Here is a 25786-nt window from a genome sequence, read left to right on the forward strand (position 1 = left end):
GAAACCAGTGTGTGAGTGAGCACAGTGCAGTCGCAGAAGTTGGCTTAAAATAAGGTAAGCTATTGCCTTTTTATTACTTTGCCTATCATTACGATATCTTTAGTTTTGTTTTAAGGATAAGACTGATGCTATTTTATTCTTGTATTATTATTGTATTTATTGTGTACTGTATAGCAAAAGCCAACTCAGAGAGAGAAAATTGCAAATAAATGATAAAATAATGCCTTCATCAAAGGTTGCAGCAAATGATATTCATTAAACATTTCTAATGTTTTACATGAAAGAGGGAAGTCAGACACTAAAGTACAAGTTAGTTTTCTCTTTCTACATTAAATGTGAAAGTAGCCAAACTATATAACTATTTTACTGAATAGATATATAATTTGTCAGAACAATATTTTAATAATTTTAGTGAAGCATATAATGGAACATTTACTGCAGCAGATTTTTGGACCTTTTTGTTTGTACTCACCTTTGTTGCTAGTGGTTTAGACATTAATGGCTGTGTGATGTGTTATTTTGAGGGAACACTCAGTACTTTACATTGTAACAAAGTATAATTTCTTCAGTGTTGTCATATAAAAAGATGTGATCAAATATTTACAAAAATGGGAGGGGTAATCACTTTTGTGAGAATCTGTAATGTTAGAGTGTTGTTTACACCTGCGGATGTAGACGTTGTGTTCTACAGTCAAATAAAGTAATAACTGCTAAATTTGAAAACTCACACCTCCTCAGTTGTAGGCTAAAGGTCCTTTTTTGTAGCTGCTCTATGCAGTTCTGAGTTTGGTGGCTGATGGGGGAAACACAGCAGTATAGCTTTTAGTCAATGGGAAAAGCAAGGCTCTACCATATTCATTATTCAAAAGTCCCCTCAAGACATGTTTTAAGATGTATAATTTTCTACAAAAAGTAAAATGACCTAATTAAAATATCTTAAAATCCATCCATCGCACTTGTGTAGGTTGAATACTGGTTTGCAACAGGCTTCAAAAATCACACTCGTACATACAAGTTCTTCAGTTAAGGAGATTTATGGTGAGCACCCCCAACAGATGTGAAAAGAGTCAAACTCTGCACATAAGTCATCCTGCACACTGAATGTCAAACATTAAGCAAGTACAGAACAATAAGCAAAACACATTTTTGGAGTGGAGGGGGACTTTAGACCTGCAGAGGCAGACATCATGAATACGTTAAACAGCTGCTTCTGCCACTTTTCTTCTCAATCAGTGGTACAGACTGGACTGTAGGAGGAGATCTGAAAGTTGCTGGCATTGCAGCTGGCTAGGCTTCACATCAATGATATAATAGATCTATCTAGTATTTACCAGTCATCACAGATAATGTCTTTTGCTGGATTTTTTGCTAGAGTTGGGGGTCGGGGTTAGTCTCAAATTTAAAAGGATTATATTAAGCTCTAAAAGCATACTGCAAACCAGTTAAAGTCAGGTTTGAAGTGAAGTTAGTATTCTATCTGGCTGTAAAACTTAACATGGGAAAATCCTCCCGACAGATAAAACCAGTTTTAAGTGGTAACATTCAATTTCAGGAATAGCAGATTATTCAGTAACATATTTAACTGTTTTCCTTTCTAAGAGGCAACAAGATAATGAGTTACTTGACAGTTCATCCTGTGCAGATCTAATCCAAGATTTCAAATAATTTTCCAAGGGGGGAGATTTGTTTTCACAGCCAGTAGAGCACAGAGCCATGTTGGTTTTTGGTTATTGTATAACGATATCTGAAACAAAACACCACCTGTGTTCAAGGTGCTACTAAAGTTGAACAAGTAAGAACTTAGTTTATTATCTATTAGAATTGCACAACCGTGTGCTGAGAAAATTTTATAAAAATAACAACTAAATGATATGAGAGAAATATCTTCAGTGCCCTAAATGACATCTTGTTTTTATGGTTGTGTTGCCTCTCTTTTGCAAGAATTTGACTAGCCCTAACCCTTACCCTGCCTCTGCTTCGTGAAGACATGCCAGGAATATTAAGTGATTCTTGAAAACATGTCTCCTAGTTCCTTTTGTTGAGGGGATTCTGATCATGCAGCTTAACTTTCTACACAGTAACAGTTGCTGTGGGGCAGCAAGCACATTTTTTTAAGGATGCGAAAAATAAGTCCCTCTTCTGCCTACAGGGTTGTGTTTAGGCATAGGATTAATTTTGCTCCATGGACCTGACAGAGTGGTTCTGTAAGCAAACCTTTGGGCATTTGGGCTAACCAGAGGTGCAATTGGCAAAAGGGTTCCAGCAGAGACCCCTAGATATATGCTAGGGTGGTTCGGGGGCCTGCACCCCAGAATTACTTTTTTAATAAAGCAGAGATGAAGAATATACTGGAGAGGGGATATTATGAAGACTCGGGTGCACAGTCAGAGAGATGGAGTATAATGTAACTAGAACAAAACCGACTACATACCATAAAAACCATGGAACAGCTGCTAGTCAGTGTAGCTAGCCACAGCAGCCACAGCTGTTTGTGATGTTTCCTGTGTCTCCCTTAGCCCTGACCCTCCCTGTTCTGTGGTCACTTCATCTCACATCTAGGAAAGCAACAAATGTTTGTGAATACAGAACTGGCTTCAGTGCAAACTGGGATGAATTACCGCAGAGACTGCGAGCTAGGCATTCTCGTACATCTGTGCCTGACCTCACAGATGTGCTTCTACAAGAAAGGTCAAAAATTCCAATAAACACAATACTAAAAGCTGAGAGTTTCAGGATAGTATTTTGATGTTTTTTAAATGGAAAAACATTTTATAATTTTTTTAGATTAAACACTGATTACATTTACAAGATTTTTATGTAAAATTATATAAACTTTATAAATTATAAAACTTAACTAATCGCTGCACTCTACTGCAAATTTTAAGTCTGATTTTTTGTATTATAGCAGTGTTTAACGCTTATATAACATATTTATAGGTAATTTAATTGTTTTTACAGGTGTATATTTTCTTCAATAAACATTAAAAGCCCCAAAATTACACAATATTTTTTGTAAAATGAAAGTTACAAACTGTGTTGTCATTATGGAATATTCGGAGTTAGTTATTTACTGTTATTTTATGGTATTTTTCTGGCGCCCCAGCTGCCGGAATATTATCGTTTTGTTTTTTTCACAAAACAGTGTAAATTATGAAGGTATCAATGGAAAATCTAGCGAAATGTCCGGTGTATGGTTTAAAGGCTAGATGATATTCTCTGTTTTCTTGGTGTCAGCAGTTCCAAAGAAAATACGATATTCTCTGTTTTCTTGGTTGATCATATTACCTTAGTATTGTCCAAACCCTGATACAGCCTATTCCTCTGTGGCATATGCCCCCCTTGTATTTCAGAAGTTATTAAAAGCACATATTCCAACATTACAAAGAACTTGGGCGTTTATTTTTAATCAATCCCACATACACAGTCCTGCTGCAGAAGGATCTAATTTGCTTGGGACTATGTGCCAAAAACAGGCTGGGGAAGTCGGAAAGTATAAAGAGAGGGACCCATTGATGGCTTTCGACTTTTCATGATTATTGTTGCTACAGCAAATGAAATTGTAAGTGGAAATGGAATGTAATGAACTGTAATTCATTCGCTGTTAATTGAGTTTGCTTTGTCGACAGGTGAAAGCCACAGTACAGTAAACACACAGTGCTGGGATGAGTGCCACAATGAATGTGACAGAAATCTATGAGGGGATAGCTACCATCCATAACGAGGGAAATGTCTCTGTCAATGGAAGCATGGATGTCCAGTTCATCTTACCCGTCTTAAACAAAGCCATCAATACGCTCTCCATAGTTGTGCTCTTCATCACCATGATATCCCTTGGCTGTACGATGGAGATTTCCAAAATTAAAACCCATCTCCTCAAGCCAAAAGGAGTGGCCATTGCACTGCTGGCCCAATTTGGCATCATGCCCCTGACTGCTTTCTGTCTAGCCAAACTCCTACAGATGCCTCCCATCAAGGCTGTGACTGTGCTCATCTGCGGCTGCTGTCCGGGGGGAAGCTTGTCAAACATTTTATCCCTGGCCATGAAGGGTGACATGAACCTCAGGTAACAACCTCATTGGCGTATTGATTCCTGTCTTGTTGGAAGAGTACAAATGCCTACAGTAATTTACTACTTAAGCTGTGTAAGCACAATTCGCTGTCATACCACAGAATGTCGATAAACAATGTTCCTACAAAACAAGCATGTAGCCTACCATTTGCAACATTTACATTTCAGGCATGTTTAATTATGTTTCTTGTCTCTCTGATACCTTCCCAGCATCGTAATGACCACTTGTTCCAGTATCGTGGCCCTGGGTATGATGCCTTTATTGATCTACATCTACTGCAAAGGCTTCCCCGGGCTAGAAAACGCTGTACCATACGTTGGCATCATCATGAGTCTCGTGTTCACTCTGCTGCCTTGTGCCACTGGCATTGTCATTAATCACTACAAACCAAACTACACTCCAGTCGTCAAAAAAGTGAGACTCCTAAGATGTTCAACCTTCATTCATTTTGTTGTTTACCACAGCCAGTCATCACATGGCGTGGTTGTAATTTGTGGTCCAAATAAACTGGAAGACATTTGTGCACCAGGAAGCCACAGTCCTTACTTACTAACTACTCGATGTTTCCAGATGTTTTTTGCCACATTTGGAAATGGGGAAGAAGAGACATTTGATGTTTTGATGCTGAGATTCAAGAAACATTCATGTTTTCACTTTCTCGACAGACCGGTCTCTGCATCCTGATCATCGCCAGCGTCATAATGTTCAGCCTGTCTTGTATCGCCGTCAAAGACACACTATGGATGGTCCTCACACCTGATATTCTGACCGTGGCTGCACTGATGCCACTGATCGGCTATATGCTGGGATATATCCTGTCTGTCTTATGCAGACTCAGTCCAAAGTAAGTGAATATACACTAGATTGTGGTTGGTGAACAAGCCAGCCTACAGCTGTGTCCCAATTACTAGATATTAAACAGTGTACTATACTATTTCTTAGAGTATACTGCGCAATATTATGGTATTAGTATTAGGCTGCCAATGAAATATAACAAAGACAAAACAAAATGTTTTTCCAAAGATGAAATACTGCCCCCACCATATGCATATAAAAGAAATATCCAGTAGTATGTCATCCAACAATGTGGTTAGATGTTAAACTAAGTGGACAAAAGCTTCAGACAAACAATTAAAACCTGGAAATAAATGTTTTTCAAGCTATTTCTTCCACTCACACTAAAATTGGTGACTCACCTCTTTTTAGATGCAGCAGGACCATCTCCATGGAAACAGGGTGTCAAAACATCCAGCTGTGCGTTGCCATCCTAAAGGTGGCCTTTTCCCCACAGGTCATTGGACCCATTTTTCTCTTCCCTCTGATCTACATCGCATTCCAGTGTACCGAGGCCCTTCTTATGTGCCTGTGCTTCAGATGTTACCAAAGATTCAAGCCACCAGCTGAGGGTAAATGTCACAGCTGCCTGTGTGTTTTTGTACCATGAGGCTAGGAGGAGGGGTCAGACCAGCACATGCACTCTTTCCACACATTTGTAGCCATCGGTCTTCTGAATTCAGATGTAAGAAAGTCTAAGATATCACCCTTCTCTTTTCTCACAGATAAAATAATATTCCAGAGTATAGAGGTTAAACAAGAGGTGGCAAATCCGTGACAGCATCACAGATGACAACCCAGTGCTGGAGAGGGAAATGAAAGAGAGCTGCATCCTACCCACAGAGGCTGCAGCTATCCAGCGCCCTCACTATCTCTGGGTCATCTGCATATTCCTCACTCAGGCCTGTGATACTAACAGAAAGATTGTTGAGAATGTGCAGCCACTAATACTTTAATCATCATTTACTTGATTGAGTCTATACAATGTCAATTACAGTCAGTGCATGTTTAAGTAGAAAGTCAATGATTAATAATGACATTTTGTATTTATATTTTTGTATTCTAAATATCTGGTGCAAGGCAGTTTGAATATATTTTAGCAAATTTTATATGAATAAATGAGTTTCTAAAAATCACAATGATCGATGTGTCATTTGGTCTTTTGAGACGGGAGAGTTGTGCTGTGCGTTACTAAATATTTGGACATAAATATGTCAGACCTCAGAGGAAAGTCAAGCTCAGATGTTTCAAAGATGCAGAAAGCACTCGAATGAAGAAAGATACAGGCAATTTGAACACCTCAAATAATATTTAATCAAAATGGCCACATGGTATATACAGAGTAAACTTAACTTAAAACTTTTTACATATATTAAAATACCATCTTCACAAACAAAAACTAATCCATTCCTCAGTCCAAAAGTAAATTCAATGGACAGTCAAACAAAGCGAACACAGACATTACACTAATCTGTACACTTACTCATTTTTGTGTTGGATCTTCACAACCATGTTTACAGTGTCACATAACGTGCCTGCAGTAGAGTTAAAATGGAAGAGGCAAAGTGAAAAGAACTACATTTCTAAGAGCTGTGGAAGCATTAAAAAAAGCCACAGCTGGTCAACAGCGTTCTGGACACAAATAAATTAAATACACATTTCAGTTTCCTGTTAAGACTTAAAAATAGAAATTTCCAAGCAGCCTGCATAAATTAAAAAGAACAATATTTTCTGGTGTACAAGTGATGTGTCTGACAAAGCCACACATATTACACTAAGCGGTGGAGGCATTTAACTGACATTCATTTTTGAAATTCCTTATTTGACATATAGATACCTGTGCATAGAAGTGGAAAGCTAAGGCCATTGGGGCAAGGGTATGAGTATGAAGAGAATACATGTGAACTCTCTAAGGATGAAATGTGCTGAATACAGGCCTGAAACAACAAGTCTCTTAAAGTGTTTGCCCTCAGTCCAATGAAATATGCAGCAGAGTGAAACTCATGGGTGGACAAGAAGCCTTAAACTGTACAGTGATGTATGAAATGGCATGAGTCATGATTAATAACACCTTAAATAATGAGACAAAACAAGACACTGATGAGATATTTAGCTCCCAAAATGAGCAGCTTTGCCCATTCATTCAGTCTGTAGCTGTACATACATAGTGAAGGAATTCCTATAAAAAAAAATATAACAATAAAAGCATGTATGTACATGTGAATCCCTTCTCTGTTCTCCTTTGAGATGGTCAGAGGAACTATTCTGAGTGACCCACAGCTTCACTCAGGGCCTCTTCAAATGGCATCCCGGTCACCGGTACAGCTCAGTAACAATGCTGGTGGTCTCGGGAAAGTCAAAAGGCTGCAGCTTTTTTCAGGCCTCCTTCAGCAACGGCATATCTGTAGACAGCAGAAACACATTTGCTTCAGTACTAAGTGGGGATTTTAAAGTGAAGAGTGTGTCTGAATGGGGGGGCTTTACCATCAGAGTAGTCCATCTCAGAGTCCAGAGACAAGCTGTGTTGGTCGCTGCCTGCAGACGGCCTTTCTCGTGAGGATGAAGGGGCTGCAGCACCTACGTGCTCCAGAACCCAGGTAGAGGATGAGGGCGAGGGTGACGAGGAGGATGAGGACAGCGGTACAGGGTGGACCACAGCCATCTCCGACTGCTGTTGTTTGAGGGATAAAGGCCTAGAGGGGCCAGCCTCTGGCGCTGTGGCATGCTGGCCCTCAGACAGGACTATCTGGACTCGAGACTCTGAGCTGTTGGCTGAGGCCCCACTACTACTCACAGCCTCCTCATACGAGGGCAGAGTCACCTGGACTCCTTCCACCATGATTGACACAGGCTGGCCGGACACACCCTGATCCCGTCTAGGTGTGGAGGACCAGAGGGATGTCAAATTTGTCAACTTATCACTTCTACAACTCGTTTCCTCCATTAAAGGTGCCTTTGGTATCTAGTAAAAGATGCATTGTTAATAAGATGCTGGTAGTGAAAAGCATGATTTCAAGGGCAGACTCACCGATGGAGGGACTTGATTTTTGGCTGCAGAAGTACAAACAGCACCACCAGGAGCAAGATTAGGGCCACTGAACTGGCTGTGGATGCCACTATTGACAAGGCGGGCATCCCCAATGGTAAAGTTGGATTGCGATCTGTGAGGCACATAAACAGTTGACAGCTATTTGTAAATAAGTTCTTGTAATTATCCATTTAATAGTACCGATTTTTTTTTTTTTTTACCTTGCTCCATGAGGCAGCTGAGCTTCACTTGGCTGTCCCATTCCCCATACTGACAGGTAAGGTATTTATAGTCTCCCTTAAGAATATAGCCTTCATCACAGAAATATTCAATCACAGTGCCATGAGTGAGTCTTTCACATGTGGAGGGGTGGCAGGTGTAGCCCCCGTTCTCTGGCTGATATGGAGGCTGGCATACTGTCCACGGAAAGAGAGGAATACAAGACAAATCCATCAACTCCAGCGCTGTATGTTGTTCCATGCCATTGTTGAAAGGTGCTATACAAATAAACTTGCCTTACCTATCACTATGTACTTTACTGCATCTACCATTAAGATTTCTCTTCTACAGTATCTCACTTTCTCCTGGTGTTTCTGTAATAAAACTGATTTGTCGCTATCCATGGATATATGTAACTGTCCATGGAAAGGAAAAAAAAAAATAAAGAAAAAGAAAAATCAAATCCAGTGCTGCATGTTGTTTCACGAAGGAATCAGTATGTCTCAGTGGATCTGTTTGTAATAAAAAACTTGCTTTGTCTCTATCCATGGATATTCTGGAGTATGCAACAATAATATTTTGTTATGACAGTTGCTGGATGTTGACTTAAAACACAAAATGTGTCTTGGACCTCTTGTGGAGTTGGTTTATATGATCAGAGCCCCAAACTCCATACAGACCAGTTTAGCTTGTTTTAGCACAATCCAAATCCATGTTATTAATATAACCAAAATGAATTTTTTAAAACCACAGGTGTAAATTGAAATTACAAACAGAAAATACATTAAAGATGAAACTGAAATAAATATTAAAAACTAAATCAAGATAAATAACGAAAAATCTGAAACTACAATACACCAAAATCAGATACTATCTACATTGATACGAGGCATAAAGAGGGTTTATGTTGCCAAGAGGCAGAGGCAGAAATGCAGACAGTACTACGAGGTTTGTCTTTACCGTCACTGCGTATACAGTGAGGAGGTTCAGAAGACCACCGTCCCAGTATGGTGCACGTGAGGATGCTAGGTCCATCTGGCAGGTAACCGGGGCCACAGCTGTACTGCAGCACCGTGCCCACAGGGAACGAGCTTCTGTTGGTTTCTGTCAGATTAGTTGAGCCATGCTGCACCGTAGAGGGTCTTACACAGCCTTAAAAAAAGAAAAATAGGACAACAGTCAAAAATGCAGTAAACAGATCAAATTATTTTTTTTATAACAAACCACAGGTTTTGTTTATAAAGCACTTGTTTATAAAACAATGTTACAAAGTGCTTTACAAAAAGATAAAAACAAGTTCAATGGATACAACAGAGTAAGAACAATTAACAAAAACTTTACAGCTTTACACAAAACATTAAAATAAATAAGTAAATCCCTGAGCATAAAAACGGTTGCAGTCTGTGAGACAGATAAACAGTTGACCCCGTTACTGGTACAGAACTTTGTAACTATTTATTTAATAGGTCAAATGTGTCAGCTAATCTATCTTTTCCTTTCTCCATGAGGCAGCTGATTGGCACTAGTTTGTCCCATTTCCCAAAGGTAGGTACAGAATCTATCGTCTTCCTTATGGATAGATTATGGAAGACAATAGAATATAACATTCATCACAGAAATATTCAATCACAGTGCCATGAGTAGGTCTTCCATATGTGGAGGGGTGGCAGGTATAGGTATATGCAACTTTGGCAATACTGTTGTTATACATTCACGCCAATGAAGCTGATTTGAATTGAATTATAGCCCCTGTTCTCTGGCTGATATGGCGGCTCGCATACTGTCCATGGAAAGACAGGAAAACAATAAATACATCAACTCCAGTGCTGGATGTTGTTTCAGAAATGTTTCACTATTTCTCTTCCTGGACTATCTGTTTATAATAAAAACTTGCTTTGTCTCTATCCATGGATATTCTCAGTATGTAGTATCTGGGCAGCGTGTCGGTCATAATATTTTGTTATCACAGTTGCTGAATGTTGTTTTTTAAAAAAACAAACAAACAAAAAACACAAAATGTGTCTCTGACCTCTTGTGGAGTTGGTTTGTATGATCAGAGCCCCAGTATATCATTGACGGCATTTACAAGAACAGTTGAGCTTGTTTATGTTCCATCCAAATCAATGTTATTAATGTAAATAGGGCTGTACATATCGATTATTTTTCAAGTCGATTAATCTAACGATTAATTTTTCGATTAGTTGATTAATCTAACGACTAATTTTTTTTATTCGAAATAAAGAAAAGTTGCCTATTACTCTTGTCAACATGTCTAATCAATAAATCTATTATAAATAATAAATCATCCTGATGAAGCACATTAGAATAATGACAATAGCAGCAAATCTTAAAATGAATCAAATTTCCACATAACTGACTAATTAGGCTGCTTTACTTAAAACTTTAAATGTTTCTGACATGGAATTATTTAAATATTAAGAAATGCAGTATGATAATCAAATGTATTTCTGCACCAGTGAACACCTGAAAGGACTCACAGACTGTTCAGACAGTCACGGATCGTCTGTATTGTTAGTTTCAGCTGTTTTCTCGCTCATACGTGGCCGTTAAATAAACAGAAAATATGAAACGGCTGAACATTAGATGACACGCGGTGATACGTTACGTTACCATGACAGCAGCGGGGCAATAAATATTTTAATGGACTACGTGTCCTCATGCTGATAATGTGCCGACAGAAAGTAAACACGATTTGCGGTGCTGCCGTCTAGATAAAGTCCTCCGGGATACTTTCGTTTCACGTGTTCGTGCTGCTTCACGTGTTCGTGGACAGCAGTTGTGCTGCAGTGAAGCTGTTTCCAGTTCACAGAGCTGACAGAGCAGCACGTTGTTGAGTGTCTGTCTGAAATACTCCAAACTTTAGACAGTCAAAGCCGCGGTCTTGTAGCTGGAGCTTGTCCGGGATAATCCCACACCGGATGCAGCGACGCGGCGACGTATTTACGTGATCGATGACGTCGATTCCGTCGACGAATCGCCCCAGCCCTAAATGTAAACAAACTGAATGTGTTAAAACCACAGATGAAAATTGAAATACAAACAGAAAATACATTAAAGAATGAAACTGAAATAAATATTGACAACTAAATAGATAAAAGGAAAGTATAAAAGAAAACTATAATACATCAACAACAAAACAAAAAGAAGATCCTTTCCATGGATTTAGGTTACACTACATGTTGATACCAGGAGTAAAGAGGTTTACTGTAGAACTTCAATTAATAGCCCGGGCTTTTATTTGCCTAAATCACTGAACTCACCTTGCTTATATTGCTTTTAATTAATTTACCATGCCAGTAAATCTGAATGAATAATTATTTGGTGCTCATTGTTTCCGTAAAATTAACTAAACGATTGAATTGTGAAGAATCTAACTGATTTAACTATGTGTAGCATGTCCATACTGACAAAAGTTTAAACATTTATATTGGTATGCACAATCTAAGCAACTTAAAACTAGCTCAAGCAGGTGACCTGGTGGGCTTTAACAATAGAACCGCCAGGGTTCGTTGTATACCTATAATCGCCATATAAAAATGCAGTGATTTTGTGATTATTTCTGCTACATGTTGCTCCAACACACTTGGGGAAACATTTAGCAGCTTGGCTGCGCATTTCCTATAAACATCATCCCCATATTTCAGGCATTTACAAAATGTTTATTCTATTTTATTCATTGTCTTCACTGTGCAGGTCGATCGCTTGCGCTGCGCATCTGTGAAGGGCACGTTCACACGCGGCGGCTCTTTTGATGTCATCCACTCACTGCTGTTATAGATGTTATAGCCTAGTTATATTCTAAACACAGCTTGAATTTAAATGCAGCATACAATTTACAAAAACAACTCACTGTTTTAGTGTTTTATAGGCGGTAATAATAGGCCTCATAATGTCGGCTAGTTCTTACTGGTCTGCTTGTTTTTTTTGGAGTCCATCGGGCATCCAGAGAGTAACACATAGCTACTAAAGTTTGAAAGTCCAAATAAAAGTAGGCTATTTATTCGAAAGAAACAATTATCAATTCCAAAATTTATAGTAGATTTTTACCCAAGGATAAATGTACAATGATCACTTTTACTAAAAAAAAAAATACATAGCATAGGATAAGTTATAGCCGCTCAAAATGCACACAAGGGGCTCTCTTGAAGGGGCCGCAGAACACACCTCTATCACAGCGAAAAACTAGGCTACTGCAGCATTAGTTTTGATGATCAAGTAGCCTACAAAAAAGTTAGAAGCAGCAGCTTTTATGCATGTTTACTTCATACAAGTGGATCGCTGTCAGATAATGACCCGTCAGATGCAGAATCAACCTAGGACACATCGCTCAGCCCCCACTGTCAGACTCTCCTTCACTCACTGCGCTGAGCAAGTGTAATGCCTGTAGTGGAAATGGCGTTGCCAATGGCAACATAGAATGTTTATCTAAACGCGCAAAATGAACAGTGCTAAAATTACTGTATTCTCTATAGGGATAAATTTTACCCGCTGGCGCTTATTGGTATAAAAGCCCATTTTTTAAATCTGGCTTTATCTTGACATTTTTTAACAATAGGGGGTGCTACATAACACACTTTTAGGAAAAGTCAAAGACTTGGGGGGGGACTTGAATATTATTACGAGGAAGTTTGTCTTTACCGTCACTGCGTACACAGTGAGGAGGTTCAGAAGACCACCGTCCCAGTGTGGTGCAGGTGAGGATGCTAGGTCCATCTGGCAGGTAACCGGGGTCACAGCTGTACTGCAGCACCGTGCCCACAGGGAACAAGCTTCTGTTGGTGTCTGTCAGATTAGTTGAGCCATGCTGCACCGTAGAGGGTCTTACACAACCTCAAATAAAACAAAAGGGAGGAGAACATAACTTTTAATTTTTAGTATAGGTTTTGTTTTTGTAGGATATTTCTAAGACCTTGTTACAAAGCAATTTACAGGTAAGACAGAGATTAAACACAGATTAAAAAGAGCTAAAAACAGAACAAACTCTTTAGAAAAGACCTTAACATAAAAATGTGTTTTGAAGACAATCACTTCCACTTGAGATAGTTGAGACCAGTGGTTTAAGACCAATACATGAATCTACTGACAGATCCGAGTTTGAGGACTGACCAACCTTGGCTGACACAACTGATCTGCATGGGGCCGTCCCACTGTCCATCCTGACAGGTCAGGTAGTTATAGTCTCCACTGAGAACCAAACCCTCATCACAGAAGAACTCAATCACAGTGCCATGAGAAAACATTCGACAGGGGGATGGATGACAGATGTAGCCTCCATTCTCGGGTTTTGAGAGGGGTAGACATGCTGATTGGGTGGGGGGGATACAACACACAACATGTAAAGTACTTTAAAAACTAGTTGTGTTTTTTTCCTTTTCTTTCAAGTTTATACTTGTGTCAAAATATCATTACAGAGACTGAAGTGCCACATAATTAAAATGTGAAAATAACTGAAAGTAAATATGTTTTTACTTATGAGAGAAGGATTGTAAGTTAGGCTAGTGCACAACAGAGTGAGCCCTCATTATGTTACAAATCTGAAAAGACAGTGGTGGATAGAATATCTTACCACCACTGCGTATACAGTGAGGGGGGTCAGAGGACCAGCGTCCCGGTGTGTTGCAGGTGAGGATGCTAGGTCCGTCTGGCAGGTAACCGGGGTCACAGCTGTACTGTAGCACAGTGCCCACAGGGAACGAGCCCCTGTTGGTTTCTGTGAGGTTTACCCAGCTGTTCTGGACCATATATGGCCTCACACATCCTGGGAACAGAAGACGAAAAAAAAAGAGGAAATTCTGTGAAACGTCTCCAGTTTCAGTAGAATTAATACAAAAAACATTTTCAGCCTGGTTAGATAATATTACCCAGTAAAGCCACAAGTGATAGAAACACAGAATGATCTATGGTAACCATGTGTACTAGACAGGCTTTGCAGTGGCATAACATACAGGGGGTGGACATTACAAAATATACACTATATACTGTACTCCAATTCAATAGCTCCATAACAAACATTAGACATTAGTAAATCATACTAAGAAAATAACACATTAATATGACATGACACCATATGATATTTAGATCACATCATCATATCAGTTAGTTACAGGGCTGTTTTGTCAGGGCTGTACTTTTACTGATGATAAATCTACTGGAATAAACTAAGTCAGGACTGCCTGACATCCACCCATTTGGTCTATGCAATGACAACGCTGATTTAATAATGTTTCTTCAGCAGACAAAAGAAAGGCTAATACAATACAGACATGATCCATAAAGTTCGGTGATGTATGAGTGTGCAACCATAAATTCTGCCTCTTACCTGACCCTTGCCCAGCGGACACTGCAGTGAGTACCAGCAACAACGAGAAAGACCGTTTAGTGGCTGAGGTGTGGGCCCAAAAGGCTTTTGGTATTGACTCTATCATTCCATTGCACATCTTCCCCTGCAGAGTCAATTCAACCTGGAGTGATAAGAAAATCATGTAATTACAAATGTATCATCATAAAATAAAAACAATTCCTCATAGCCTTGATCATATGCTGAGACCTGCCTGGTGCAGGTACTCTGCAGAGCATGGACAGCGGCCAGCGAAATGGGTGTGATTGTGGGACCGTGGTACAATGACAAGCCTGACAGGGAAAACTAGCAATACTGGTATCACGTTAATCATTTAGCAAGCTAGCGGTAATTAGAAAACCACGGAAATTCCGCCTTTTAATTATGAGTGTTAGCGAAGCAATTGCTTTCGCTAATATGCCCCCAGTATATAAAATCTAACTCTGGTTCTGAATGGTTCCGTTTCAGCGGCTATTTACACACCCATTTCCAGTGCTTAGCTTTGGTAACGTTAACGTTACCAAGAACAAGGCCAAAACAAAATACCTCCTATTCACATATCGCGTATGTACAGTTAGCGTATATGATAACTAGCTAGTAACTGTGCTACCACCTACAGAAAACGTATAATATCCAACAGAGCACACCAATGCTGACTTTCGTTCACTAAATTACCTGATGGTCAATATTAACCTTTGTAGCTTGCTGACGCTAGCTTACGTTAGAAATGAACATTGCGTGTTGGTTAACATTAACTTACCTACCACAAACACACGGCCGCAAAACCACCACCACCGCTTTCTCACACTGTAGACATTTATCACCAATTTCTCAGCTACACCTAAGACATTTAACGTTGCTGTTGAAACAACAAACATATGATTTTACGAACCGAGCGGTACAGCTAACCGCTAACTAGCTCCCTTACGGCTGGCTTGACATCCGCTACGCAAGCTCAATCGACTGAGGCATCAGCTGAGCTGCCTGATTTCCTCCGGTAGCCATAATAAATGCACATTTCCAGAGTTACAACATCCGGTTGTGTTTGCGTCCATAGTTACCAGTATCTGTTGATACCAATACGTGGTTGTACTTAGCCAACAGCTATTTAATAATTGCAAATACTTTGCTGTCGTTATATATATACAGCTTAAGCGAATCACGCTATGGAAATTACCAGAGGTAGTTTAGATGATATTTCCCGACCTGCATCGAGTGAGCAAACAGGTAGCCGTGTGTCGAGCGTGTCATTGCCTCATGGTGACAGAATTATTCCTACAACTCCATTTGCCCTTGTTGTTTTGACCAACGATGCTGCTGATGTGCAGGTAATTAAATCAATGTCAATACTGACATTTTACAATTCACGATTACTGACATGCAAAATTGGACAAGTTCCAGTAACAAAAAACATTGTCTTGTAGCTCCAGAGCAGCTGTGAAGAAACTATAATCAACTCCTCAGCCAGAGGTCCTGACAAAGGTAAGTGTACAATGGAGTGAGAAACTAACAGTTTAATTAAGCTTCCCCACACTACAATATTTGTACATGTTTCAGGTCAGTGTCAGGTTGAAGTTGCTGATGAAGAGAAGGAATATTTAAAACTACAGAAAGCCATTGAGGAAATGAGACGGCTTGATGAAATACTGTCTGCAAAGATCTGCAAAGAAAATGAAGTCAAGCGTCAAAGGAAAGAACTACAAGCAAAACTCTGGCAAGAGTTCCTGGTAGACATAGACAGTGTATTCACTCTACTTACAGTTTTCTAGACCAGTACTGTTTTGACAAAAAATTGTAGTCACACTTGCAACATATGGTGTGATGTTATACTGTGTATTTTTCTGCAGCAGAATAAGCCTGAAGGTCACTGTGAATGTGCCCATGAAGCTTTGAACACAAGGTTGTTTTTGGCCCTGGAAGCACCCACTGGTAAGTACAGGCAGTATACAGAGCAGCAAAATTGTTGAAAAGTTTAATATGTCACTGTGAAACATCTTAAATGTGTTTTTCTTTATCTTAAAGGAACAGAAGAAGAGCAAGAGTTTGTGCCCGTGTTTGAAACTCAGGTTCCTGATTGTGAGCACAACAGAGATGGCCAATACTTGGAGCAAAGTGAGTTAGTGAAAATCGAGCAAGACAGAAAATGCAGCGTGCACATATACAGTCACCGGGCACTTATTTAGGTACACCTGTTCAATTGCTTGTTAACACAAATGGCTAATCAGCCAGTCACAAGGCAGCAACTCACTGCATTTAGGCATGTAGACGTGGTCAAGACAACTTGCTGAAGTTCAAACCGAGCATCAGAATGGGGAAGGAAAGGGGATTTAAGTGACTTTGAACGTGGCATGGTTGTTGTTGCTGGTCTGAGTATTTCAGAAACTGCTAATCTACTGGGATTTTCACGCACAGCCATCTCTAGGGTTTACAGAGAATGGTCCGAAAAAGAGAAAATATCCAGTGAGCGGCAGTTGTGTGGAAAAAAATGCCTTGTTGATGTCAGAGGAGAATGGGCAGACTGGTTTGAGATGACAGAAAAGCAACAGTAACACAAATAACCACTTGTTATAACCAAGGTTTGTGGAATACCATCTCTGAACGCAAAACAAGTCGAACCTTGAAGCAGATGGGCTACAGCAGCACACCGGATGCCACTACTGTCAGTTAAGAACAGGAAACTGAGGCTACAATTCACACTGGCTCACCAAAATTGGACAATAGAAGATTGGAAAAACGTTGCCTTGTCTGATGATTATCGATTTCAGCTGTGACATTCAGATAGTAGGGTCAGAATTTGGCGTAAATAACATGAAAGCATGGATCTGTCCTGCCTGGTTGTGTAATGGTGTGGGGATATTTTCCTGGCACACTCTGGGCCCCTTAGTACCAACTGAGCATAGGTTAAACATCACAGCCTACCTGAGTATTGTTTCTGACCATGTCCACCCCTTTATGATCCCAGTTTACCCATCTTCTGATGGCTAATTCCAGCAGGATAATGCCCCATGTCACAAAGCTCAAATCATCTCAAACTGGTTTCTTGAACATGACAATGAGTTCACTGAACTCCAATGGCCTCCACAGTCACCAGATCTCAACCCAATAGAGCACCTTAGGGATGTGTTGGAACTGGAGATTCTCATCATGGATGTGCAGCCAACAAATCTGCAGCAACTGAGTGATGCTATCAAGTCAATAAGGACCAAAGTCTCAGAGGAATGTTTCCAACAGCTTGTTGAAAGTATGCCACAAAGAATTAAGGCAGTTCTGAAGGCAAAAGGGGGTACAACTAGAATTGCAAGGTATACCTTAGAAAGTGCCAGTGAGTGTGTATATTCATGTTTCTCTGTCTTATTAGTACTACTGCCTAGATTGTACACATGATGGCGCCATAAGCTCAGGCAATTACAGCTGTTGTTTTTCCCAGTTATGGCAGGCTGTTGCAGACACTAGTACACTTGGAGATTACAACAGTTTTTCTGAAGTCAATGTGTAACAGTTTGACCACTGTGCAACTCATGAATAATTTCCTTGTGGCTTATAATAATATCAATGCCTTAAGGAAAATAAATGACCCCTTTCCCAAACTCTAATTATGGTGATGAGTTGAAAAATGACTCGCACAGAAATTTTGGGATTTTGATTAGATTTGGCTTATGGTAATTATTATTAGAGCCTTGACTTACCTATCTAAAGTGTGGCTTGTCTGATAGGTGAAAAGAGGCCAGACAGCTCAACAGAATCATTTGAAGTAGGCCATGAGGAGAACAGGGAAGAGCAATTTGAAGGCAGCCACTGTGGAGTTTCCAGAAGCAAGACAAAACAGAAGGACTTTGTCAAGAGAAATATTGAGGTATGTCAAAGTTCACTTTGGGCCAACTGCAGTGCAGGGGTATATCGCATGGCTTGGATCAAGTCTCTGGACTGTTTGTTTTTCCAGTGAGGAAAATATTTGTCTCTAGTTCAAGAGAAAGCCATATTTTACGCCCACTAGGGCACCACTGAAAAGAGTAGGAATGTTATGCAAATAATGATTTTCAGTCTCCTTTTTTCTCTCCCCAAATGTGGTATAACGCAATAGCTAGTAAGCGGTGAGGGGGACCAAGTGCTTTTGACCCAGGCAGAGAAAGAGCGTCTGGCCGAGCTCCTCCGAGAGATAGACGAAGAGGGAGAGGACAGTACCAGAGGTGCAGACAGCGAGGTAGGCTGACATGAAGCTCTAACAGACAACATATGCTGAAGGAAGAGTCTCTTTTTTTCAACTTCCTTAATACTTCCCCCTCATGTCCAGAAGTCTCATAGCTGATGATCCCGTCTACTGCTTCTGCTTCCAACATTTTGATAATACAGTATGTTAATTATTTATCGAAAGCAAATATTGTTTCCACTGTTAATTTACAGCCTTTTAATACATTCTCTGTATTTATAAAATGTTTATGTTATATGTTGGAATCTGTGTCATTATCTAACGTTTGGCCTTTTGAATGACATTATTAAAAACATTAAATAACCTCAGAACAGCACGCAGAGTAACACTGGTCAGAATCCCTGTTTTGATGACTGCTTGGCAGCTGAGACGGCCTCTGGGCAGAAGATTCTGTCTCCTCAAAGCACTTCGGATTATGGTCCAGATGTCAAGTGCCATATGCAGTTCTCATGGAATGCAGCATATTATGGATTCATTTTATTATCACGTTTTCAGAACAATTGCCTCTGTGGTGTTTCTGCAAAATTCAGAGGCCAGGATCTTTCATATAGGCTTACTATAAGCCACAGTTGCACTCATAATGAGTGTGTGCTTATAGAACGTAAAGGGAAACTTCTACAATTTACTTATTTTTATCAATGGAGTCTGGTGGCTTTGACAAGAGGTGTATGGTTAAACAAAAAGAGTTTCACTCTCAAAAGGTCTGTCTCCATTGGGAACCATTCCATGCAGTTGTCAGACACTTGTAATAACAATCTGAACCTCTCAGTGGCAAAAACAAGCACTTTAGTGGACGTACTTTGACGGGGTGTAATTGCCTGCAAGGATTACGTTGCAGCTCTGTGTCACTGCTGCTGACTGCAGCGTGCTCGCTCAATACTGGACCAATTTCAAAAAATGTTGTCCCAATTAGTCACATAGACACAAAACATGTGAAAATAAGGTCCAGATTGAAAAATACCTAAGTTAACCTTTAAAGCAAAGACACTGAGGCCTTGTTTTTTTTGATGACTCATCCGCGACCCCTGCCACCTGGAGCAGTAGACGGTTTCACTGTGAACCCACCTACACCATATTAACTTCACGTGTTTTTATTTTCAGTTTTAATATTCTTTAATAGCTCTTTTGGCAGCTGTGAGGGCAGTTTGAAGTCAGATGGGATGAAGCCTGTTTGGAAGCAAGAAGGAACATACCTTTCACACACGGTTCCATTTAGCTTGACCCCCGACAGTTCTGCATCCGTGGACAGCTTGCCAAGGTTTTTTTTTATATATATCTTGCTGCTATATTTATGATGTTTGCCTTGACTTTTAGAACAATACTACAGTAATTTTGTTGGTTATACCAAATTGAGGGGAGTGCGGATGCTCTGGGTTTTTTTTTATTGGCAAGACTTCCTGTTATTGAGAGACATGCTATTATGAATGGCCATAAAGGAGCGAGCACATTATTTATGTCACCAGAACTTTGGCAGCGATGCGTCTTTAGTCCCGAGGACTTCACTCAGTTCTCGGCAGAGTCGTGAAACCACAAGCTGCTGCTAACTGTTGGCCTCACACACTTTTTTTGATATGGCTGACTCTCATCCTAACAAGCTCCATTGTTTTGTGCTGCTCTGGTGACCTAAAGCAGTAAATCAGTAACAGTCAGTAATCAGAAAATTTGGTGCTGCAGTAGTTGATGTTATCACTTTTACTGACATTACATGAAGAACAACAGTGTGATGATGCTTTCAAAAAAAGGACAGTTTGAGTATTATCAAAGGCATTCTTATTTGTCAAAATGATGTTTCAGATGTGAAAAAATATTAGCTTTCTTAAAGGAAAAGTTCAACCTGAATAATACGCTTATTTGCTTTTTGTTGAGAGTTAATGAGGAGATTTATTGATACCATTCTCACGCATGTACAGAAAAGCTACAGCCAACCGCCAGTTGAAAATTAATTAATTAATACCATTTCTCACACTAAATTTGAAGCCAGAGCCAGGAGACGATTAGCTTTCTGTAACTTAGCATTAAGACTTGAAACAGAGCAAAACAGCTAGCCTGGTTCTGTCCAAAGGTTAAAAAATCCTTCCAATATAACACCTCAAAAGCTGGCTAATTACTACGTTATGTCTCGTTTATTTCTTCTGCACAAAAACCAAAGTGTTAAAATAAACTGTTCTATCCTGTTTCTAGTCTTTCTGCTAAGGCAAGAAAGCAAATAAGCGGATGTCCCAAAATTTCAAACTGTTAATTTAAAGATGGAATTGATTTGTTCAACTAGAAAGAAAATGTTAGCATCATTTCTTGGTTTCTCATCCTTTGTATTCCTTTTTTATTAATCACTGTGAAGAACAGCACCAGTGTTAGTGGGGTTTTCACTCTGGGCAGCTGTTTGTGTTTTGTACACACAATTTAATTTAATATCAATTAGCTAACAATGCTACACCATCCGTGGGACAGAGAGTAGTGCTGAGGAAAGGACAAAAGTATACCTTTGCTCTCTGGGTTACATCTTGTGTATGAGTTCCTGTATCACATTGTAAGTGACGGTGGGATTTTGTCAAGACATGCATGAACACAAAGGATAAACCGAGGCCTGTCTGAAGCCTGGGATTGAGGTATGCTGCCACATCCAAGTAAATCACTGCAAAGGTTAAAACAATGGTGTAGCTCCATCAGAATAAATCTGCTAATACAAAACACGAATCAGTGTCATAAGACTTTGTGGATCTCATTTGTTAAATTTTGGCTTGGCGTTGTGCTCCACCCAGTTGATAGACCCTTATGTTTGCTGTTGTCTTCTGCCAGTTTTCTTCTGCTCCCCCCTCACAGCGTTCAGGGGTCACAGCTGTGTTCTTTGCTGAGCCTTACTGCAAGATCTTGTCTCACCACTGAACTGTGATGAGCTCTCCACCCACTGTTCCATAGCTTATATGGGAAGTCTCACTGGGATAGAGTCACTGTGAGGATGAGGCAATTGTCTCAAAAGCAGTTTGACATTTGACAATGTAGTTGGCTCTCAGCATGGAGCGGAGTGATCAGCACCATGATCATCATCCAGAAATGAAAAACAAGTGCTAGAGTCAGACCTGTACCTTTTCCCTGTCGGCCGTGACTTATTTGAGTGATTATTCTCTTTCAGGAGGACGTGTGGGCTACAACAGACCAGGGTTACACCCCGGAGCCCTCTGACCTGGAGCAGCTGATTTACATTGACTCCAAAATTCGCTTTCTCCTTCCTGATGAAGAATTCCTCTCAGTGCAAAGCTCATATACAAACCTTAGCAGGTCCCAGGTATGAGTCCAACAGCACTACTGTCTACATTATAACAGCAATGGATTTATTTAGAGCGCCATTAACTCTTGCAGATACCATCCAGGACTGCTCTGAGATGAGGTCAGTCCAATAGGGCATCGTTGGCAACATCTTGTAAAATCTTTAGTTACTGACCCTCAAGGAGTTACGCCCCTAGTTGCAAGTGGGGGAAAATATTATGTAAGCTGCTGTAATTTGGAACCGAGGGTTGTCTCACTTTTCCATCCACCTTACCACATTTCCATATGGAGGCCATACTATGAAGTCTCTTGTGCATTATTTGCTGCTAGTAAAAGTTATGTAATGATTATGTTATTTCCATATCAGCAATGGTACATGTGATGTATTTAGGCATTTCTAAAAAAAAATTGTTACATGTTGAGTCCAACATTTTCACAAGTGCAAATGATTTTTTTTCACATTTATTTTGACTCCTTATTCCTCATATTCTGTCCATCTCGTGAGTTGCTAGTACATATTTAATACATTTTGAATTAAGTTTACACCAACTCATAATGGTCATCCATAATGCAAACACTGTACATAGTCTGAGTTTAGAGAATGATCTGTACATCACTACCACATTAAATAGTGGACAACAAACTTAACAGACATTTATGACTAAAAAGACTTCCAGGCCTCAGTCCTGGATTTGGGCCCACTCCTAGACGTGAGCTCAGTGAGTTATCTGAGGACCTTATCTCACTACATTTTAAAAGCCAGATGGAATGCTCATCGTTTGCGTAGCATGTCAGTGGAAAGTGATGTTTTTGAAGTCGTAAAAACTTTACAGTGCAGTTTTGCGAACCCAGGGTGCCATTTTCTACTATCACTGCTGGATGTGGACAGGGGAAAACTGCAGTACTTGAATACCAGTGCTGGAATAGCCCGTGGTCTATGTCATAATGTTCGGAATATTTATGTTGCTGGCCTAATAAGGATTCTCAATATTCCAACTGTCTTGAGAGGGATGCGCCTTTGAGATATTTATATGATCAATCATATGTAAGATGTGTCCAGTGTGTAAAACTGAAATGATTATTCGATTAATTGATTGATCAGAAAATTAATCGGCACCTGTTTTGGTGATCAATGAATTGTTTAAGTCAATTTTTTAATCAAAAACGTACTGGTTCCGACTTCTAAAATGTGAATATTTTCTGGTTTTCTTAGTCTTCTATGACAGCGAACTGATTATCTTTTGATTCTGCACTGTTGGCAGGACAAGACGATCTATTTGAAGATGTCACTTGGGGCAAAAAGTAAATAATCTTAGTTGCAGCCCTAGCAGAATGATCCACTGCAGAAGGATAACTCGATCACTACAAGATTTAATTTCAATCAATTCCACTGAGAATTGATTGAGCCTAACCAGATGCGTCCATGATCAGTAGATGAACTGGGGGGAGTGTTTGGGTAAAGACATTACTTACTGCTTCTTGAAACCCCCAAATTTCATTCAACTAATATTTAAACCAGTGGTAATGGCTGAATTTGTGCTTAAGGTGAATAAGTATTATACTGCCATTCCTCAATAATTGTTACTGTTGCCTTGAGGACTCTTTTTCAGAATAAGACAATCCTCCCTCAGACTCTCCCCATATGATGTAGAGTAGTTTTTTGGCCAATGGTACGAAACTGTGATAATACTGGGCAGCTGGATGTGTTTCTTTATGTAACCTATTTTCCCTCCCTTCCCACCCTTTAATCATCTTGCGTGGTTAAATGAATATTTGGGAAAGTGAAATTCCCCATCTTCCATCCATCTTCTGCTCTCCATTAGTGCTGAAATGGCTAAAGCTGGCATTCCTTTTCAAATGATGTTAAATATGAATTTAACGATGACACAAATTATTTGTCTCTCAACTAAGTACTTGCAGATGATTCACCCTCAGACTGCAAACATGACAAATAAACCTTTTTTTGTTATTGACTTTTTATTGATTCGAAGACAAACAAACAGCAATGCATTTATGAGTCAAAATAACAATAAACAATGACATTAATAATGAGGGGGGCACATACTACTTATATAGAGAAGGTTCTCAGTTCACCATAACAGCACATGGCTGAGATTGACATTGACAATAATTAGTTCATTGAGTCGTTAACATAAGCGATAGCAGCTGACCAGTTATTGATTGTTCGAGATGTTGCCTTATGAAACCTGGCTGTAGCACACTCCAAAATTAAAATATCTAAGCAGTAGGCGTACAAGATAGATGACAAGTGAATATTTGGTTCAAACAAACCTTTCAAAATGGTCTTTTTGCAGTTAAAATTCTCTTCTGTAGACTGAGCGTTATATCGGTCATCTGATAGTAAAAGTAAACCTGAGCATAAAGTGATGTCGACCATCAAAAATTTGGAAAGCACTTTTACAACATATACCCAAAGACTCATGATGACATGACAAAAAAAATGTAACCCGCTATATTTGAGTGTTTTCATGCAGTGTATAAATATGTTGGTAAACTAAACACCATATCTGTATGGCTTGAAAAATAGCTGTTTCCTTACCCTCACTGCTGTGGCATATATTAAAGTTAGACTGCACTGATAATAAATCTCTTTCAGAGCCAGTCATTCATTCCACATCAGAGCCCGTAAATCCTAAAGATGGTCATAAAAGTAAATATGCTTTTGTTTTGCGCTTAGCTTTCTTCTCGACAGTAGCTTGCACCAGTTCCTAACTGAAACCATTTGGACAGCGATACAGGAACCTGCTTGTTTGCGCGCTCATTCCAGGGCAGTCCCTAATGTACACAAACAAGATCGTCAGATCTGTGTTTCAACACCACTGAAACATTTTTTTCCCGTGATATTAAATCATGGCCTAGATTTCCAGGTTTGCTGTTGTCTCTTGTTTTTCTGGCTATGTCAGATCGATCATCTGTCACGTCTTACAAGGAAGAGGGAATTAATCACCTCTCCCCAGTGTGCACTCGCTCATAAAGGATCAGTCAGGGCTTGAATCGGTGACCTCAAAACATGACGCCATGCTTTCCCAATAAGTGATTGATATTCTGAGGAAAAAGCAGCCCTTGCATTCCTGTTCCGTCACCTTAGTAGTAGCTTCCTCGACTAAGCAAGTCCCTTGCTTTAGCCCGTGAGGGTGGATACAGTGTGTCAGGCCTGGCACCAGGCCGGATACTGCCACAGAGGAGAGTCAGCCCCCCGTCAGATCCTAATTACAGAGCTGGGGGAGGTAGAACTATGCCAGCTCTAGAATAGGAACAAGGCTTGCCCTTTCATTTGGAGATATTAACACATGCAAAAAGGCTTACTACATATACAGTAAAGACTACTGTATACTGGCAAGGAAGGCTATTTTTCTACAGGGAAAAATATCTTGGACCGAGGTGGTCATCTGTGGATTCTGGGTGTTAGACATGCATGTGTAGTGATGAAGCACGGATCAGTGGACCGGGACCAGCAATTTGTGTTTAAAGTTTTTACTCTTGCTGTGTTTATAAGGCAGTGCAGGGACAGGTGCACATTATACTGCACTGACTGAATGATAAGGCATAGAAAAATCCGCAGGATCACTGTTTGTGGAAGCACTGTATCACTCATCATATGGCCACATGGTGAGTCATGGAGAAAGTCTTGATGAGAAAGGCCTTGTTTTCTTTGCCTCTGGCTCCTTTTTTGATGATAGGAAAAAAGTGAGGTATCTCCAAACCCTACTTTAATGATCTGGATTGAATGGAATCAAAAACAGTATTTGAAGAGGATTTTCCTTGGACACTGCTCATATTGTGCC

General features: G+C 39.9%; 3 protein-coding genes across 11 annotated transcripts in view; 2 read left to right on the forward strand and 1 right to left on the reverse strand.

Annotated features, from left to right (window-relative positions):
* LOC123978534 (sodium/bile acid cotransporter-like) lies at window positions 1-8456 on the forward strand. The gene is made up of 6 exons (XM_046061794.1): window positions 1-54; window positions 3627-4063; window positions 4280-4484; window positions 4736-4914; window positions 5277-5476; window positions 5630-8456. Exons 2-6 carry the CDS (start codon window positions 3663-3665, stop codon window positions 5680-5682), a joined length of 1038 nt encoding a protein of 345 aa, XP_045917750.1. The 5' UTR covers window positions 1-54; window positions 3627-3662; the 3' UTR covers window positions 5683-8456.
* LOC123978532 (sushi domain-containing protein 4-like) lies at window positions 6195-15506 on the reverse strand. Of its 3 annotated transcripts, none has more exons than XM_046061785.1 (10): window positions 15402-15506; window positions 14492-14633; window positions 13739-13930; window positions 13283-13474; window positions 12811-13002; window positions 9112-9303; window positions 8154-8348; window positions 7933-8065; window positions 7389-7780; window positions 6195-7306 (listed from the first exon to the last, which is right to left on the reverse strand). In XM_046061785.1, the coding sequence occupies exons 2-10, from the start codon at window positions 14607-14609 to the stop codon at window positions 7281-7283; spliced, it is 1632 nt and encodes a 543-aa protein (XP_045917741.1). In that variant the 5' UTR covers window positions 14610-14633; window positions 15402-15506; the 3' UTR covers window positions 6195-7280. The 3 variants fall into 3 exon arrangements, with proteins under 3 accessions (XP_045917741.1, XP_045917739.1, XP_045917740.1); XM_046061783.1 differs by having other exon boundaries at window positions 15274-15500; XM_046061784.1 differs by having other exon boundaries at window positions 15270-15407.
* fsip1 (fibrous sheath interacting protein 1) overlaps window positions 15132-25786 on the forward strand; it is a 15750-nt gene continuing 5095 nt past the window's right edge. Inside the window, exons 1-9 of one of the 7 annotated variants that reach the window (XM_046061786.1) lie at window positions 15132-15837; window positions 15934-15991; window positions 16067-16251; window positions 16357-16438; window positions 16532-16621; window positions 18223-18362; window positions 18591-18710; window positions 21847-21999; window positions 23243-23949. In XM_046061786.1, coding sequence (XP_045917742.1) covers window positions 15676-15837; window positions 15934-15991; window positions 16067-16251; window positions 16357-16438; window positions 16532-16621; window positions 18223-18362; window positions 18591-18710; window positions 21847-21999; window positions 23243-23290 — 1038 coding nt within the window. In that variant the 5' untranslated portion in view covers window positions 15132-15675 and the 3' untranslated portion in view covers window positions 23291-23949. Of the gene's footprint in view, window positions 15838-15933; window positions 15992-16066; window positions 16252-16356; window positions 16439-16531; window positions 16622-18222; window positions 18363-18590; window positions 18711-21846; window positions 22000-23242; window positions 23950-25786 lie in introns of those variants that run through there. The other 6 variants (XM_046061789.1, XM_046061791.1, XM_046061790.1 and 3 more) reach the window with 6 other exon arrangements.

This window comes from Micropterus dolomieu, linkage group LG11 (genome assembly GCF_021292245.1).
Source record: "Micropterus dolomieu isolate WLL.071019.BEF.003 ecotype Adirondacks linkage group LG11, ASM2129224v1, whole genome shotgun sequence".
NCBI lineage: Eukaryota > Metazoa > Chordata > Actinopteri > Centrarchiformes > Centrarchidae > Micropterus > Micropterus dolomieu.